General features: G+C 34.5%; 1 protein-coding gene across 1 annotated transcript in view; it reads right to left on the reverse strand.

The window, feature by feature from the left end:
- Nucleotides 1–2,071: 2,071 nt before the first annotated feature.
- Med13 (mediator complex subunit 13) overlaps nt 2,072–19,317 on the reverse strand; it is a 90,224-nt gene continuing 72,978 nt past the window's right edge. Inside the window, exons 21-30 of the mRNA XM_077801016.1 lie at nt 17,384–17,603; nt 16,407–16,598; nt 16,001–16,224; nt 13,585–13,727; nt 13,029–13,187; nt 12,729–12,914; nt 10,263–10,411; nt 7,636–7,812; nt 4,856–4,956; nt 2,072–4,288 (exon numbers count right to left, since the gene is read on the reverse strand). Of these exons, the coding sequence (XP_077657142.1) occupies nt 4,156–4,288; nt 4,856–4,956; nt 7,636–7,812; nt 10,263–10,411; nt 12,729–12,914; nt 13,029–13,187; nt 13,585–13,727; nt 16,001–16,224; nt 16,407–16,598; nt 17,384–17,603 (1,684 nt within the window). The 3' untranslated portion in view covers nt 2,072–4,155. The remainder of the gene's footprint in view (nt 4,289–4,855; nt 4,957–7,635; nt 7,813–10,262; nt 10,412–12,728; nt 12,915–13,028; nt 13,188–13,584; nt 13,728–16,000; nt 16,225–16,406; nt 16,599–17,383; nt 17,604–19,317) is intronic.

A 19,317-nucleotide genomic window follows, 5' to 3' on the forward strand; every position in this document is an offset into this window, starting at 1 on the left:
AACATTGGGGATATAGCTCAGTTGGTAAAGTGCTTGCCTTGCATGCACATTACCCTGGATTCAATTGCCAGCACCACCCCCCAAAAGAAAGGCTGGGCATTATTGTGTTCAATTACCAATGAGCAAATTGAAATTATAAAGATTTGGCGTTTTGCCTGAATTCACAGCCAGTCTGTGGGCAAACCTGGGAGGAACTATTTCAAAATGACCACAATACTTTTGGGATATGTTCTTACTCGAGACAAAAATGTTTTAAGATGGAAATATTTTCAACAGAATGAGACACCACAATGAAGGCTTCATGAATAATTTATTCCATTTGAAGTTTTTTTGTTTTTTTGTTTTTTTTTTAAAAGTATAAACCTTTTCATTTCCTCAATCACAATTTGTACAACTCAGTGTTATGGCATTCGGCAGCAATAGTGTTTGTTCCTTATTCTTTTTTGTCACGTTAAAAAGAAAAGCAATTGGACCATATTAAATGTCACTGCTAAACAACAACTTTAAAACGCCCCTTCATAAAGTGACCAAGCCATTTTGAGAGGGTTGATGCTGACATGTCCAGTAATGACGTTACAATTTGTAGTTTAAACTCAGTAACTTTTAAGGTCCACATATCCAGTTTACTTTGAAAACTAAAGCTATTTTAAAACTTCATGAATATATCAACCTGAGGAGTATTTTAGGTCCCAAATCCAGTTTTTAAATTTATACTCCACAAAAAATAAAATAACATATATAAAAAATTTAAACCACAGTTCTGGGCCCATTAAAACACCAAGAAAAAACAAAAGTTTTAAGATTTCCAGCTGATTTTTGAGGGATGGGACAAAAATATATATGTTAAAAACATTTTTTCCTTAATTTAGACAAACTAAAATATTAAGAGGAAACCCAGACCAAAATATCACTCATGCAACATTAAGTGTATTAATAGACTAATATGCAATGCCATAGTGGATGAGTAGCAAATTATATGATGCAATAGCATTTAAAAACTTCCTTTTAATCTATTCAATTTGAACATTTTAAATAATGCAACATAGTATTTTGATATTACAGTATTAACATAGTGCTTGATTAAAGATCTGCAAATCTTTGTAGTAACACATTAAGTTAAAAAATTACCTCAGAAGGTAAATATGAAGACGAAAAGAGAATATTTTAATACAGTAATCTGTGCCATACTGACAATTGAGTACGAATACAGCTGAGGATAGTTGACTAAGTAGTAAGAGCTTAATTTTAGTGGTTTAAGAAAAGTTTAGAAATATTTAAAAATTACAGCTACTTTAAAATTTAAGGATTACATATAAGTACACTTGGTGGCCTTCTGGCCAAACAATAAGGTGTACAGAAATTTATTCATACAGTGTTAATTCACAGTCCTGATAACTGAATGGCTTGCATAAGAAAGGTATGGCTAGATGTTTCTCACTGGCTGGAAGCAAACATTATATAACTAATCTTTTAAATGCCAAAATACTGAACTTCCACCCTGCTTCATAATGGATAACTGCACAAAGAACAGACATTAGCACTGTAACAAAGAAGTCAAGGTGTTCGTAACTCACTGGTACAAAGTATAATATTTTGCTTGCTTATTTAAGTAAAACAAAACTACCCATACTTGTCTGTGACAGTACATTAATAAGTCAGATCCATCATCCTGCACAAAATGCTTAATTTCTTTTTTTCTGAGATAAGTCAACTGACCTTTTCTAATGGCTATTTAATAACTTTCTATTTGAGTGTGAACCGATATATGAAGGGAAGAAAAGTTTTATCAGTAAATCCTGTATATTTGGGAACTATTCCCTGATTCCTACATAAAAAGGAATTGTATACTGGGTTCCCTCCTTATGGCTCCATATAAAAGAAACTGTCAGGGAATAATTTTTTAAAAAATCTATTTTCAAACTGAGGTTTGGTTACTGTAGGTTAGCAATTTTTCAAACAACTGAGAATATAACTTTTATTTTTTAAAGTCACTATTAGCTAAGTATATAAAAAAAATACTCTTTTTATAGAAATTCCAAATAAGCATCTTTTCCCTCAAATCTCAGACAAGTTTGTTTTTTTTTTTTTTAAGAAAGTACAGAACAAATCATGCCAACATAATCTGTGGTGCGTTAGCATAATTGAAAAACATATGCAGAGATGTGATCTTTAAATTTAATATCAAAATATGCTGACCACTGGGATTTCATTATAATCTTAATGATTGAAAACTTTTGTCACCAAATTTGTTTTTAATAGAAAAAAGACTTGCTAATGTTTTCATGTACACAATTTGAAGAAGTTATACTGTTCATAAGAAAGTGATATTATGCTAGGCATATAGTACTTACAAAACAAGTTTCAGTTAAAAAAAAAAACACTGAATTAGAGTTTTGTAAATACAACTGATTTCATCCTTGTAGATAATTAGTGAACATACAAATAAGAATTTTGCTAGACTGCTTCCAAGAAAGATTAGGTAGACTTGGTGACTGTGAATTCAAGTCAGCAATGCAGGTAGAAAGCTAACTTGGGCTCTCTTGTGAGCAGCACTGTAGAAAGGATTTTTCAAGGGGGTAAAAGCCTGCATAAAAGCAGTTATATTGGCATGTGCAAACAAGAAGGGGGAAAGTTGTGTTGAAGGAAGGGGTGAATTAAAGTCCCTAAAATTCAAGTCCCTTCTTTAGGGAGGTGAGAACCTCCTTGGCATATGCCCTACCTTAATTTGAGCTGTGTTATAGAAAAGTACAGACTCTGGTGTTTGGGACTGCCATCTCCAAACCAAGAAAATTAAATAAATAAAAAGGCAAAGGGAAACAGGTTAAGTTTAGAAAATGGTTTTTTCACTAGTGGAATAGAGTCTGAATACCAGAATTCACTGAGAATCTATTTACACCACAGTTTGATTGCACACACACACCCATACATATGCATACTCTCACACACATTCCCAATCATTAATTTAAAAAAAAAAAAAAACTCAAACAATCAAGAGTGACTGCTCTTAAAATAATTTGTAAAATGCCTAGAGCTGGGCTAAATTTCAACCTTATAGCAGATCCTGCAGATAAATTTCATAATTAATAATATTCCCATGCCTAAATTGCCACTGTTAAAACTGAAAAAAATTTAAGCATAGTAACATTAAACACCAAAATTAGTTTAAGCATTCAGTAGCAAATGTTTTTCTTGTAAAACTAAGTTTCTTTCACTGGAAATGGCCTGAAATATTAGTCATAGCCCTAAACCATAGTACAAAATATAACTGAAGAATTCTCATTTTATTCTAAGTTAAACCACCTAACAATATCACTTGTATATTGCCATCATGTTATTCTGTAAAGATGTGATATATAAAATGCTGTAAGACCCGGTACCTTTTCAATTTATAAACACAGTGAACTTCATTACTGTACATGTACTCTGCAACTACAGCTTAGCTGTAAATCCTCCACACACAATGGTATGGACATTATTCCCCCTCTATCCCCATTAAACTGTACATTGAGACAATACAAATTTACTGTCCCACCCACCCCGTTACAAAAAAATAATACTCTAAAAGCAACCCTACTGCAACTTTTTAATTAAGACGATTACATATATTTTAGACCAATTGCTTTAAAGCAAGAAGGCAGTATAAACCTTCTAGGAAAATTTTTATAAAAGAGGTTAAGAAATATAAGACAATTTATACATTTAAAAACTTACAATAAATAAGAGATGCAGGCATTTTTGAATACTAGATACTATAATCCAATACAAGAACATCTTGATGTTCTAAAGCCATATGTTGAAAATCATTGTTCCTCATGTTTCCTCTCCATGCTTTTAATATTCATTTAACATGACTGGGTACTATGGCTCATTACTTTTCACAAATACTGTGACCGGAAAAAAAAAAACGTTAATTTTTGCTACGAAAATGTTATAATACGTTTTGTATGATCAGTCATCATCCCTAAAGAGTTCAGTAGAGTCAATGAAAAATAGCAGGGTTATAGCCCCTCCCCCCAAGTCAAAACAATATTTGTTGAAGTAATAAGAATTAGACCCTATCACAAATGACTTTCACTGAGAACATTATAACTTAATCCTGCAGCAAAATATCCTTTTTTCCTTGTTCTTTTCTTGCAAAGTTCCAACAAATGAAGATCACAGCATATTCATGATAAAGTTGTATAACTGATTCAGCACCACAAAATGAATTGGGAGACATGAGCGTCTGTCCTGGATTGCAGGGTCACAGGTTAGCCAGGAGAGTGCATTGTACTGTTCCAAAACAAACCTGAAAAGCAAATAAACAATGTAAGTCATTTATCTATTTCCAGTATAAATTTCAGAAGTAGTTTTCAATTATAATATCTAAGATTCAAAGCACCTCAAAAGTCCTTGGGGAGAAAGATAATTAATTTCATGAAAAACTGTTCTTAGGCGAGGGATGTTTGTAGCTCAATGGTACAGCACTTGCTCAGCATGTGTAAGATCATAGATCCAATACCCAGCACCATTAAAAAAAAAAAAAAATCTCAAAAACATCTAAGGGTAAACACCTATGAAATCTTGCCAAAACTGAGGAAAATGCATTAAGAATCAAGAATCAACATTATATTCTTTGCTGTTATTGTTTGGTACTGGGGATTTAACCCAGGGGCACTTTACCACTGAGCTACATTCCCAATCCTTTTTTATTTTTTCTTCAGAGCTAAGCTGCTGAGGCTTATTTCAAACCTGGGATCCTCATGCCTCAGCCTCCCCAAGTCCCTGAGATTATAGGCCTGTGCCACCATGCCTGGCTTACATTATGTTCTTTTAAAGTTGCAATGGAGAACAAATAATGGTAAAAGAGCAGTACCTGAGGACATCTGAAGTCTGATTTGAGTCAAGTGGGTGGGAGTGTTTACTGTGAAGCAGCTCGTCAGATTGCACTGAAGGCACGTGGAGGTGCAAAGAGGCCTAAAAATGTGAACAGGGAATCAATAAGCCACATGGGAAAAGACTGGTCCTCTAGTTTTACCTTATTCTCCCAATGTATCTTTCTTAATGAAAATATATTTTACTACTATGTTATGAATGGAACCACTGCAAAAATGCTTGCTCTCCTTGCTGAATTCATTCATTATTGAAGTAATTTTTAAGTGCAAAATATACTGAATCTTCCTACTTATTTTAGTTTTACTGTTTATAAAACCTCGTGCTAATCCTTAAAAAGGATTTCCAACTATTTTCTAAGTCTAATTTGCCTAGATGCATAAAGTAAATGTTTTAAGGATGCAATAAACATAATAAATACATTTCATAACAGAGGCTTATTAAGAACTGGCATATCCATTTAAGTATGGCCGTGAACGGTGAGCGGAAGGAATCGCTACTTCTTCGCATTTCAACTAAATGCAAGTAATAATTTGTAATTAAATATGTATAATAGTGTTAAAAAGTGTGACAAGATGGTGATGGTATTCACCACAAAAACTCTCTGCAGATCTTATTCTATATACTATAAAAAGTACTCATGGGTTAGCATTGTGGCTCAGAGGTAGAGTACTCGCCTAGCATGCATGAGGCACCACATAAAGTAAAATAAAGACACTGTGTCCACCTATAACTGAAAAATAAATATTAAAAAAAAAGTACTCAAAATTACAAGCTCTCTCCTTTCCAGTTGTATACCCTTGTTAGGTATATTCAGGAATATAATTTAAAATGTTTATATCCGAACTATTTTGATTTTTGAGTTAAAAACAAGTTCCACATGGCAGATCACTACAAATTAAATGAATATTAATTAGTACCAGTGCTCTTAATCCCTATGATAAAATTATTTTTAACCATCTAGGTAACAATCCACTATTTCTCCAAGCATAGAGAAACACATCAGGTGGTTTTATTGCCTATAGTATACAACTAAAATGGGATGTATGAAAAACAAGGTGAACAAAATTATGGTAAGTTATGCCTTACCTGGTAATTCAGAATCAGAAGTCCTAATCTTGTTACACTGTATCTGAGGGTGAATGCTCACTTTACACTATCCTCTCTGCAAATAAATATTGAGTAGAAAAGAATCTGGATAGTCCCTTGGACTTTTTGTAAAGTAGTGTTTCCTAAAAAAAAAATGTGCCCTGAAACACTAAGGTCATGAATTACAAATAGGTGTTAAACAATCCTATTCTTGTGTATTAAAATAGATTTGGGAATTGCTAGGTAAACAATGTTACTATTTTCAGAATCTGTAGTGTGTATACATGCACTGTGTCTACAAAAGGGGGCAGAAAGCATGTACACCACTTCCCAAACATCTAAAGAACCCTTTGTTTTGTGGAGACTCCAAGGACTATTCAGCAGAAAATCTCTTGGAAAGGTGTTCTTGTAATGAGATTTGCACATCTACTGGAAGAGGAAGAAATCATAGGATAAAGCTACTATCTTGGCTGACACTCTTAAATATATTCTCTCATTAAATATTATCAAGGGCTGGGGATATAGCTCAATGGTAGAGTGATTATCTACCATGCACGAGGCCCTGGGTTCAATCCCACCTCACTACAAAAACAAAAAATAAGTTCAGATCTTCAACTGTTGTGCAAGAAGGACTCAAGTGGAACAGGCCTGTAGTCCCAGCTACTTGAAAGGCTGAAGCAAGAGAATCGCTTGAGCCAAGGTTTGAGGTCAGCATGGGCAACAAAGCAAGGCCCTGACAAAGCAAGAAAAGGAATGGAAGGGACAGACAGGGAGGAGAGGTAGGGAGAGAGCAAGAGGGCTATAGGTTTGATAACCACTAAAAATATAATATAAACTAAAGCATACTATCTAATTTTTGCCCTACAAGCAACAAGTACTCAACAAATACTTAAATTAGCATGACTAGTGAAATATGAAATAGAAACTTGGAATTCTCCTGCCTCAGTCTCAGGAGTAGCTGGGACCACAGGTATGTACCACCCCACCTGGCAAGACTGAATCTTTTAATCCTCAAAATAATGAAGAATAATGAAAATAAGATATGATGTAATTCAAAAAATAACTTAATAATAATTAAAAGATCCAGGTTTCAATCTTGAGTCTACTGCCAATTAATGACTTTGAATAGGTGAGTTTTTCTGAACTTAAACATTGTAATGAGATTTGCACATCTACTAGAAGAGGAAGAAATCATAGGATAAAACTACTACTTTGGCTGACACTCTTAAATATATTCTCTCATTAAATATTATCAAGGGCTGGGGATATAGCTTAATGGTAGAATGATTATCTACCATGTGTGAGGCGCTGGGTTCAATCCAGCAACCACAAAAAAAAAAAAAAAAAAAAGTTCAGATCTTCAACTGTTGTATATATGAACATGGTACAAAAGTTGAAACTAAAATATGCTCATCTAGAAAATGAGAAGATTAGAAAGAAATAAGTTTTTCTAAGCTCCAGTGTGTACAGTTGAAAATACCACTACTATATAAATTTTAAAAATTAGAGCTGTTTCCTAAGTAGATAATTCTGTGTGTGATATTTAGAGTCATTTGTGGCAATTTAATTAAACACTTAAACAAGCTATAAAATTTCAAAAAGCCACTTCTGTATTTCTCATAAGTCAAGCTGTCAAATATGATTCTTTATAAATTGGCACAGAAATGGTAATACCTTAAGAAAAAGGGGACACTGATATTGTGCTTGAGGACATGCTGACCAGAACCAGTCAGGTAATGGACCCGCTTTGGCAGTTGATACGAAGTATCCAAGGGCCAATGGTTGCTGAAGAAGAATATTAGTTACTTCATCATGAGATTCTGTTGAAAGTAGCCGATCAGTACCCTGACCCTTAAAAAGACAAAATTAAAAGTATATTATTTCCTTCAGTATACCTAAGTACTAGATATAAATACAAAATGGATTATGACAAATCAGTCTTATTGCATTATTATCTCAATTTTAAAAATACTAAAGGATATTGAAAAATTCAATGGGTTAAAAAAGAAAAACTCAATGGTTACATACTTAGTAAAAATATCATAAGGTAATAATATTAAAAGAATGAACTCTAAAACTTGCATGAGGAAATGAATATGCCAACTGTTCAACAAGTCTATTTTGCCAAACCCAGGGTGAATTGTATGTATATAAACATTCACAGCTGATTAAAAACCACAAAATGGTCAATCAAATTTCTAACTCATTTCCTAACAGTCTCTCAACTAATTCCTGACACTCATACCCCAATCCAAAGGGTAGATTCAATACACTTTTGTTCATCTACCACAATCTCTAAAATGCAGATATAATGTTTTAGAAAGCATTATGGCAAAATAGAGACAACTCTCAAGTGGTATTAACAAACTCTGGATTAGTCAATTTACTTCTTGGTTTTTTGTTTTTTGTGGTTTTTTTGGTGGTGGTGGGATCACCAGGGATTGAACCCAGGAGTACTTAACCACTGAGCCTCATCCTCAATGCTCCATTAAAAAAAAAAAAAAAGTTTTTTTTTTTCAGTTGTAGGTGGACACAATACCTTTATTTTTATGCAGTGCAAGCGCTCTACCACTGAGTCCCAGTCCTCTCAACCCTTTTCATTTAATTAATTTATTTATTTTGGTACTGGAGATTTAACCCAGGGGTGCTTTACCACTGAGCAACATCCCCAGCCCCTCTTTTTAATTTTTAAAAATATTTTTTAGTTGCAAATGGACACAATACCTTTATTTATTTATCTTTATGTGGTGCTGAGTATCAAACTCAGGGCCTCACACATGCTAGGCAAGCGCTCTACCACTGAGCCACAACCCCAGCCCTTTTTATATTTTATTTAGAGACAGGGTCTCACTAAGTTGCTTAGGACCCCACTAAATTAATAAGGCTGACTTGAGATCCTCCTGCCTCAGCTTTCCAAGTTGCTGGGGTTACAGGTAGATTTGTGCCACTGTGCCTGGCTTCTTGGTATGTAGGTTAAATAAATAGAAAAAAGAAAACTAATATGCACAGAAACATTCATTATATCAGTAACTATAACAACAGCAACAACAACAAAAGCTTAAATGCCCAATGTTTTAGGAATGATACAACAAATTATGGTGTCCATATTAGAAAGCTAAAGCTGGGCATGGAGGCACATAACCTGTAATCCTAGCTACTCAAGAGGCTTAGACAGGAGGATCCAAAGTGCAAAGCCAGTCCTGGCAACTTAGCAAGATCCTCCCTGAAATTTAAAAAGGGGACGGGTATATGGCTCAGTAGTATAGCTAGTATCCCTGGGTTCAATCCCCAGTACAGAAAAAAATTTAAAAAAGTGATTAAACTTCTTGAAATTTGAAAATAAATACACCCATACTTCAATCTTGCTTTTTTACATGTTTAAAAAGGAAGAGATGACAACATAAAATTCGACAAAGATCCTTTCTTAAATGAAAAAAAGTAAATTCTAAGCTGGGCATAATGGCACATGCCTGTTAATACCAGGTTCTTGGGAGGCTGAGGAAGGAAAAATCACAAGTTTGATGATAGCACTGGCAACTTTTAGTGAGAAGACCCTGTCTCAAAAAATAAAAGAGCTAGAAATGCAGTTTGGTGGTAGAGTGTTCCTGGGTTCAATCCCAGGAACAATAACAACAACAAAAAAGGTAAATTCTAAATATATGCATACTGTAATAATCAAGTAACTACTAGATATAATTTCACTCAAAGATGTTATTCAATGAAGCCCTAATTGTTACTTCAGAGAGAAGCATAGTATAGCCTGTTTTCATAAGTGCTAAAAATAAAAGGGACAGTGGGCATATTTTATCTGTTTGTATAAGAAAATTAATTTCTATTATATTCCTTGTCACAGCCCTGATGTGAATTACAGCTCTTACAGTCATATACTGATTATCTAAGATACTGTGATCCTACACCTGAAACTACAGTGAAAGGGCTAATACTCAGTACTCTAGAAAATATGAATTCAGGGAAAGCACAGCCTCAGAGAACCTCTGCAGAATGTTTAAATCCAAGTATTGGTTTCCGTGAGGCAGAAGTATATGAATGTACTGTTAATCTCACCTGTTGCCAACTTCCAAGGTAAACAATGTTCTATTTCATTTATTCATTGCTTACCAAATGAATGAATGACATTTAGATAAACTAAATTTTTAAAAAAATGTTTTTTATAACTTTATTTATTTACTTTTTATGTGGTGCTGAGGATCAAACCCAGTGCCTCATCCATGCTAGACAAGTGCTTTACCACTGAGCTACAGCCTCAGCCCCAATAAACTGAATTTTTATAATAGGATTACCTTGCCAGCATCACTTCCATGGGGGTAATGAGATCCTGGAGAATGTACGGGAGATGCAGTTGGAGATGCAGGAAGGATATTAATGATATCAGGATCAAGATCATCTCCTGTGTCTAACAAATCAAAGATAACCATTCCATCTGCTCCATCTATATAGAAGAAAGAAATTAAATATTCCATTATCCATATCCCATGATTATTCACAATTAAGGGTTAAAATAAATTTTAACCAAAATAAGTTTACTTAACCATTAAGTGTCTATCATGTACCAAATATTGTGCTAATAGCCATTTAAACAATGCATAAATAAACATATACTAGTCTGAATAATGGCTCCCAAAAGATGTCCATACCCTAATCCCTGGAATTTATGAATATGTTATCATAAAGGATTTTGTAGATGTGATTAAATTAGTGATCATAAGAAGAGAAGATTATCCAGGTGGGTCCAGTGATCAGTTGTGCTTCTGATCAAAACCATGGCCTCCCACATGCTAGGCAAGTACTCTGCCACGGAGTTATACCACCAGTCCCAGAAGAATCCTCCATGAGAAAGAAGTGGCAGGGTCAAAGTCAATCAAGGAGGCTGACAACACTATACTGCTGGCATTCAAGATGGAGGAAGAGGCCACAAACAGGAATGCAGGTGGCAAAGGCAAGGAAACAGATTCTTACTGAGAATCTCCAGAAAGAATCAACTCTGCCCAGTAAGCCTGACTTTTGGATACCTCCAGAACTACAAGGTAATACATGGACATTTTTGGTTTTGCTTTGCAGTACTAGACATTGCCCCGCAGTGCTCTACCTTTTTATTTTTTGAGACAGGGTCTCACTAGGCTGCTAAGGGCCTCACTAAATTACTTAGGCTGGCTTTGAACTTGTGATCCTTCTGCCTCACAGATGTTCTTTTAAACCACTAATATACAGCAATTTGTTATAGCAACTGTAGGAAACGAATACAAAGCAAACACAGTATGCAGGAAATAGAAATGTGTTTAAAATTATACTACTCACAATTAATGCGCTAGTCAGGTTTTTTTTTTTTTCTTTGTGTTTGTTTGTTTTTGTATCAGGGACTAAACCCAGGGACACTCAACCTCAGAGTTACATTCGCAGACTGTTTTGAGATGGGCCTCACAAAGTTGCTTGGGGCCTTGCTAAGTTGCTGAGGCTGACTTTGAACTTGCAGTCCTCCTGCCTAACCCTCCTAAGCCACTCCAATTACAGGCATATGTCCCAGCTCCAGATGTCCTAGTCTTCACTCAGTAAAACATTCAAGGTATTTCACAATAAATTAAATGACAGATTAATACCTACAAGTGTGACTTTGATGATCTGATTATCATGTCTTATATTCTTTTTGTTACTGAGGATTGAAACCAGGGGCACTTTATCAATGAACTAATCCCCAGCCTTTTTTATTTTGAGACAAGGTCTTGGTATATTGCTGAGGGCCTGGCTAAATTGCTGAGACTGACCTTGTGATCCTCCTGCCTCAGACTCCCAAGTTGCTGGGACTATAGGCATGTGCCACTATACCCACCAATCTTGATATTCTAAGGTCACTCAAAAGTAATAATGAAATCTCTACTTTTTGTTCTGCTAATCACAACCAACAAGGTTCACCAAAAATCACAACCCTACTCTGGCAATTTAAATAAAATATTATTTTGGCAAAGAAGACTAAATGATTTATAAAGATTGATACAACTACCTCAAAAACAAAAGCATAAACCTATACAAAAATTTTATAATCAATTATTATCTTTTAAAATAAGATTTTAAGTTCCAGTATCAGTAAGATAGAATAATGATCTACTAGTTTCCTGGTGCCATTTAACAAATTATCATACAGTTGTTGACATAAAACAACACATATTTATCCTTTCACAATTTGGGGGTCATAAGTCTCTAACTAGTTTCACTGAACTGAAATCAAGATACCAGCAAGGGTGCACGTCCTCTAAAGAGCTCATGACCCTTTCCTCAGTTTTTAAAGTGAGGGGCACAGCATATTCTTCCTCTGACTGCATCCTCTGCTCCATCACATGGCTTTCTTGTCTGTGTATAATCCAAAACTGCCTTTGTCTTTCTTTCATAAAGGATACATGTAATTGCATTTAGGCCCACCTGTATAATCTAGTATAATCTCTTCCTCTAACTTAATCACATCAACTAAAAATTCTTCCTTCTTTTTAAAAAATAATATAACATTCACAGGGTACAAGGACAGGAACCGGCTATCTTTGGAGACCATTTTCGGTCTAGCAAAATTGTCAATGATTAAAACCTTAGGCAAGACATGGTGGTACATAGTTGTAGTCCCTGCCGGCAGGGAGGCAAAGGCAGAAGGATCACTTGAGCCCAGAAGTTCAAGGTCAACCAGGGCAACATATTGAAATCCCAACACCCTGTCTCCATAAAACAAACAAACCAACAAAACTTTTCAGGAACAATTCACCTACCAGTGTTGGGATTGAAAGCTAAGTCCAAATTTTCAGTGGTATAAGTAGCTGAAGCTACTTGCACAGTAGCAGAAGTAGGGAACACAAGTATATGAGTACATGATGTATCCTGTGGGGTATTTAGCTGAGATGTCTGCATATTTAGAGTGGTGCTTCTTCCAAATACAGAACCAGTTGACACAGAATCTACCAAGAGAATGAAAGACATTTTTCCTTTTAATAAATGAATAAATTTTATGTAATACTTAAAAATTTAAATACATAATGAATTAAATCTGATATAAACTAAAGATAGCTAACCTGGCATAATAACAAAAGAGCCTTGGGGTTCCATTGCTACTAAGCAAGCACTGAGAATGCTGGGAGAGTCTGCAGCAGATATACCACACATTCTACACATGTCTTTGAGCCTTTTACTTAGAGACTGCAGGTTTCGACGACTCAGCAAACAGTACCAATCTATGGGTATCAACAGTAAAAAAAACACAAAAACACAGTAACAACAGTTAAAATAACAGCATCTCTACTACGCATAGAACCAATATTAAAAATGAAAAACTTGATGGCATAAAAATTTTCTATGTATTTTCCCCAAACAAGAATGAAAACTCTTATGACCAATGCTATTAACATCCTTTATCCCTCTAACTTTAGTGAACAAAAGATAGCATCTGCTGAATAAAAAACAGAATGGAGAAAGGAGGTCAACAAGAAAGAATAGTAGTAACTACCTGTATGTGGTTCCTGTTTAAAAACAAAAGTTTGTAGTTTACTTTTGTATTTTTTATTCAGCACATATATTTGGATATTGTCGGAATGCTATATAAATTAACATAAAACAAATTTAAAATTTTACCTTTCAATTCTCCATGACCTATCCTTCCCAGACGACCAATTACAACTCTCCATGGTAATGAACTCATTTGTACAAGTCCTAAGCACCACTCCCAAAGTTTCTGCAGACCAAATCTCCTAGCAGAACCTTTTTTTCGACGTGCCCTATTGAGTGAAATAAAAAGAATCAAAAATCTCTCTTTTTTTTGTAGTTATAGATGGACAGCATGCCTTTATTTTATTTTATTTTAGTATGAGGTGCTGAGGATCAAACACAGTGCCTCACACGTTAGGCAAGTGCTCTGCCACTGAGTCCCAGCCCCAACCCCTAGAATCATAAATATTTTTAAAATCCACATGACACTTTAAGAGACCTCAAAATTAGTTCCTTAATTGAATTTTACTTCATTGACTGATCAGTGCCAGCACTTGTTTATGTTAGCTACACACTCTTTAACACTAAGCTACATCCCAAGACCTGGTTCCCTACTTAATTTTAATGTTTCACACTTTAAACAAGTCCTAAGCAAGAATATATATGAAATAAAAAAGCGTAGTCTATAAATGTTTGTGGTTTTTCAATTGAGAAAGGGTCTCATTATGTTGCTTAGGCTGATTTTGAGCTCCTAGACTCAAGCAATTGTCCTGCCTCTGCCTCCAACTACAGACATTCACAACCATGCCTGGCTAAGTTTATGTTGTTTGTTCTTGTCCACAGATTACCTCAGTTGACCAGAAATACTGCTCTACAACAGTAAACTTCTTTTTGAAAAGGCCAACACTTTAAGGTTTGCAGGCCATCAAGATTCTGTCAGAATAATTCAGCTCTGCCTGATAGGAACTAAAGAAACTGGGAATGTAGAGATTTGACCTATAAGCTTTAGTAAACCAATCTCTGCTGTTTACTGAAAAGTCAAAGAATACCCCCCACCAAAAACAAACAAACAAAAAAAAAAAACAAAAACAAAAACCCACACTCTCAGACCAAACAATATAGGTATGTTTTCTACATACATGTCCTTTATTAGGTAAGTATATAATGTACATACACTGTGCCTGAGCAATGGTAGCTCTTACTATAGGTACTTACTATATACCAAGTACTTAAGTACTTTCTATATACCAAGCATCCTGCCCAATCAATTTATATGAAATAACCTCACTTCACCCTACCACTCCTATGAAACACATACCAGATATGACAGATTACAACTTAGCTGACTAAAGTAATTTTTCCCCAGGATTCCCAGGATCCCACGACCAGTAATTAGAAGGGTTGGCATTTGAACCCATTTTCCATTTCAACTTTTTAAAATCTAGGTAGTAAATTGAAAATACCATATTAATATTGGAAAGGGTGGTATTATTAATTCTCTACCCTCTCTTCCTTCAGAGATACGCATTTCCCAAACATCATTTAAATAGCACTAAAATCCAAAGGAAAAAATAACAATTGCAACAAAGAAATAAGGTAAGAGGCCCTATTCCATGATTTATAATATAGTCAGTAAACATTTATAAACAATACTATAAAATTTTTTTGGTGGTAATGGGGCTTCAATCCAGGAGCATTCTACCACTGTACTACATCACCAGCCCTTTTTATACTTTTTATTTTGAAACAGGGTCTCACAAAGTTGCCAAGGCTGGCCTTAAACTTGTGATCCTCCTGCCTCAAGTTTCCTGAGTATCTGAGAATCTGGGATCACAGGCATGTGCCACTGTACAGAGCATATTTCTCTCTCTATATATAAAATTTATGTTTCTATATTCTATTTCCCAGCGCCAAAGATCTAATAATTATCAAATATTTCAGCATACAATTTCCAAACATAAAGAAAAAAAATCTTTATCTAATCAAGAAGAAAATAAAGGCTAGAATCTAAATCTTAAAACTGAAAATTACTCCCAGTAAGTTCTCTTGAAATACATTACTAGAATATGTTTATCAAGTGGTAACTCAATATAAGGCTCACCTTTTGTGACCTATTACATTCCATTTAATAACTGGCCGTGATACTTACTTACTGCCAAGGAGAAATCTAAAAAGAAGGCCACCATTTTCAGAAAACATCCCACAATTAAATGGTAATATTTTCAGTTAATAATTTTAGAGGCTATATCTTAAATGTTATGTGAGAAAAATTAATCACTGCCTGAAGGTTTATGATGCCGAAGTTAAGTATGGACTTTAATAATTTTTGTTTGTATAAGAGATTAATCAAATTTATTTAACTATCTTAATTATCCAATGTGAAATTCATTACAAAAAAGTGAAAAGGACCCAAATTTCCAAGTCTTAATATCTTATTGTATATAACCTTGCAAATGATTTTCATTCAACTCATTAAAAATGAAACATTGTATGTGACTATAGGTACACATATGAAACTTTAAATTGGGATGATATAATCATAGATTTAGGAAAATATATGTACCTATTTGGAACATCGATGTTAATGATACAAGTTTCTAAAAGTTCTCCATATAGATCTGTGCAAGATGCAAGAATCCACCTTTGATCATGTGATAAACAGTAGCCCACAAAAAGAACATTATATTTCTGTCCAGCTTCTCCAAATGTTTCTCCTAATTCTGTCTGTTTGTCCTTAACAGGAGCCAGAATAAAAGGAGGTGTATAAAGTCGAATACACTCTGGTCTCTGTAAAACAAAAAATTAAGGTATTATAGTACAATATAATCTTAGAAAAACATGTATTATCTACTCAATAATTAGAAAACAAAATTTTCAAAACTCCTTCAATTTTTTGCACTTAGCTTTGCATAAAACTATAAAACATACAGTCTTTCAATAATTTTGGTCATGGAAAATAAAATACTCACATCAGGACTTTTAAGAGCTGTTTCCATGGCTAAACCTGGACCAAAGCCAGTCAATGTTTTTACATTGGTTGATGTTGGAAGTGGTCTCCGACATTGGGTGAAGACCGAAAAAGCAAGAGATTTTAAATGCTGGGTATAGATTTGTCTATCTTCATGCTTCACAGGTTGTAACAGGTATTGACAAGGGACAATCTAAGAGGTACAGGTAAATATTACACATGTTAAACTTCCAACGAAGAATAAAAGAAACTGTAGGACTAAAACTCTTATAAACTCCTTATTAGAAAATCTAAACAGAAGAACTTAAGTGGTTATCTAAAGAATTAGGTTTTATTAGCTACCACCTAGGTTTTTAATAAATCAACAGTTTTAGCAAAGAGCCATCAATAAACTAAAAAATGTCTACACAGCAATTATATTAATTAATACTACCAGCAATACAATGAACAAGTTAAAATGAATTCAAAATTCCTTCAAACAACTTACTCTGGTTAATCTTCTGTTTTTTACTTAAAATTTGACTTTTAATTAGAACTCTAGCTTATATAGTGCATGTTATAAACTTTTCTGTTTAGGGTTATGGACTTAAGAATTAGCTTATATGGGACATTTGTTGTTCCCAAAGTAACTGGCAGCATGGCGTACCTGCAGTGCACCTTACAATATTAAAGCAAGGTATTTATTATAAACAGAATAAAATTGTTCAATTAAAAAAACCTGATTTATAAAGTAATATGGAAGAGTATTTAATGTGTTCAATATAAATTTTTTACTACTCATTTTTACTATGGTATGACTATGAAGTTTACCTTTTAGAAACTCTCTTTCTATTATAATATTAAAGTAAAATCATTAAAATAGAACTTGGCATTTAGAAAATTGATGTGAATACAGAAAAGTAGCATTTTTAAACTTCTGAAACATCAAAACTGGTTTTGATGTGTATAAATTTCATTTAAAACAGTAATTACTCTTACCTGTACAGAAACAGTACTCTTGATATGAGGAGGAAGAGTCTGGACCATTTCCAGAAAGCATCGAAGTAGCCCCAAAGTCCACACATTAGAAGAATTAGTGCTCTCATCTTTATTTTCATATGTAAAAGGATCAATTATATAAACAACAATTGCAGGTGGATAGGTAATTGCATGTGAATCACCATCTGTGGGGATTCCCACTTTATCTCGATCCATTGTGCTAAAAGTTGAGGTAAACAAAAAACCAAAAAAGTTGTACTATATTTGCTTGGAGTAGCATCAAACAGATGATTTTTTTTGGTGGGGGGGCGGTACGGAAGACCAAATCCAGGGGCGCTCAACCACTGAGACACATCCTCAGCTCTTTTTTATATTTATTTATATTTTATATTATTGAGTCACTTAGGGCCTCAATAAGTTGCTGAGGCTGGCTTTGAACATGCATATCTCCTGCTTCAGCCTCCTGAGCTGCTGGGATTACAGGTGTGCGCCACCATGCCTCCGCTCAGGGCAGATTTTTATGTCCCTCCTCTTCTTCTGGTGGGAGGTATTAGAGAACCTCTCTGAAAATCAAGGATATCTCTTTCTCTCCAAAGAGAATCATAAACATTGCATGTAAGATTTCACACTGTACAAAGTCCCTTTTCATTACAATAATAAATAAACAAAAGGAACAGATTTCTTAAAAATCATAGTGTATCAGAAATGAAAGAGCTCACTTCCTCAGGGACAATGGAGACAAAGATGAGTCTTTACTTCATAAGCTTATCCAAATCACAAACTTGGCTAGAAAGAGAGCTAGACCAGAAAAAACAGGTTTCCAGACCTGCTCAATGTTCTAGTGCATTTTTAGACTATATACATTCATTTCATACTTTTTAATTTCAATGGTAAATAAGCTTCATTCTTCAATGGGTGATCTGATCTTCCTCTAAACTTCAAATCTGTTTAGATAGTCAAGATGGGTTTATTTTTACCTCTATTTATGAGTATAACTTTGGCACAAGGGCATCCTGAGCAGTTGACAAAACTATAGTTAAGCTCAGACTAACCTAATCTGTAAATCAAAAGGGAACTCACTCAATACCTAAACCATAAAAAGAACAAGATATCATCATCAAAATAAACAACTTGGAAGCACTGTGTAAAGCTTTTAATTCATTTTATTATATTACTCCTACTTTGTAGATAAAGATACATGTTAAGAAAAGTTAGAATATCCTCCAAAGCACAAAGGTGGTAAATGGCAGAGCCAAAATTCAAAAGTTGCTAAAACTCTTAAAGCCCCTACAGTGAACACACTGGTTCAATAGTGACTTCTCAATTACAGAAGTGATTTTCATAGGCATTTTCTTTTTTTTTTTAAAGACTGAATAGGAAATGAGACATGGAAACCATGTGTATAGATATCTCGTTTAAGAGTTTTTTTTTTTTTTTTTTTAAGATAGAGGAGAGAGAGAGGGAGGGAGAAAGGGACGGAGGGAGGGAGGGAGGGAGGGAGAAAGGGTGGGAGGGAGGGAGGGAGGGAGAGAGGGAGAGAGAGAGAGAATTTTTTTAATATTTATTTTCTTTAGTTTTCAGCGGACACAACATCTTTGTTTGTATGTGGTGTTGAGGATCGAACCCGGGCCGCACGCATGCCAGGCGAGCCACATCCCCAGCCCTTCATAGGCATTTTCTACTTGATGCCATGTCACAGGACAGATTCATCATATGTATATTTGGTGTTTTGTTTTTTGTGGTACTGAAAAGTGAACCCAGGAACTCATTCTAACATTAAGCTACATCCCCAATACTTTCATTTTTATTATTTTATTTTGAGATAGGTGTTGCTAAGTTTCCCAGGCTAACCTTGAACTTGCAATTCTTCTGCCTGAGCCTCCCGACTAGCTGGAATTATAAGTGTAAGCCAATACAACCAGCCTCGTATGGAT

The sequence above is a fragment of the Urocitellus parryii genome, chromosome 7 (assembly GCF_045843805.1).
Source record: "Urocitellus parryii isolate mUroPar1 chromosome 7, mUroPar1.hap1, whole genome shotgun sequence".
Classification (NCBI taxonomy): domain Eukaryota; kingdom Metazoa; phylum Chordata; class Mammalia; order Rodentia; family Sciuridae; genus Urocitellus; species Urocitellus parryii.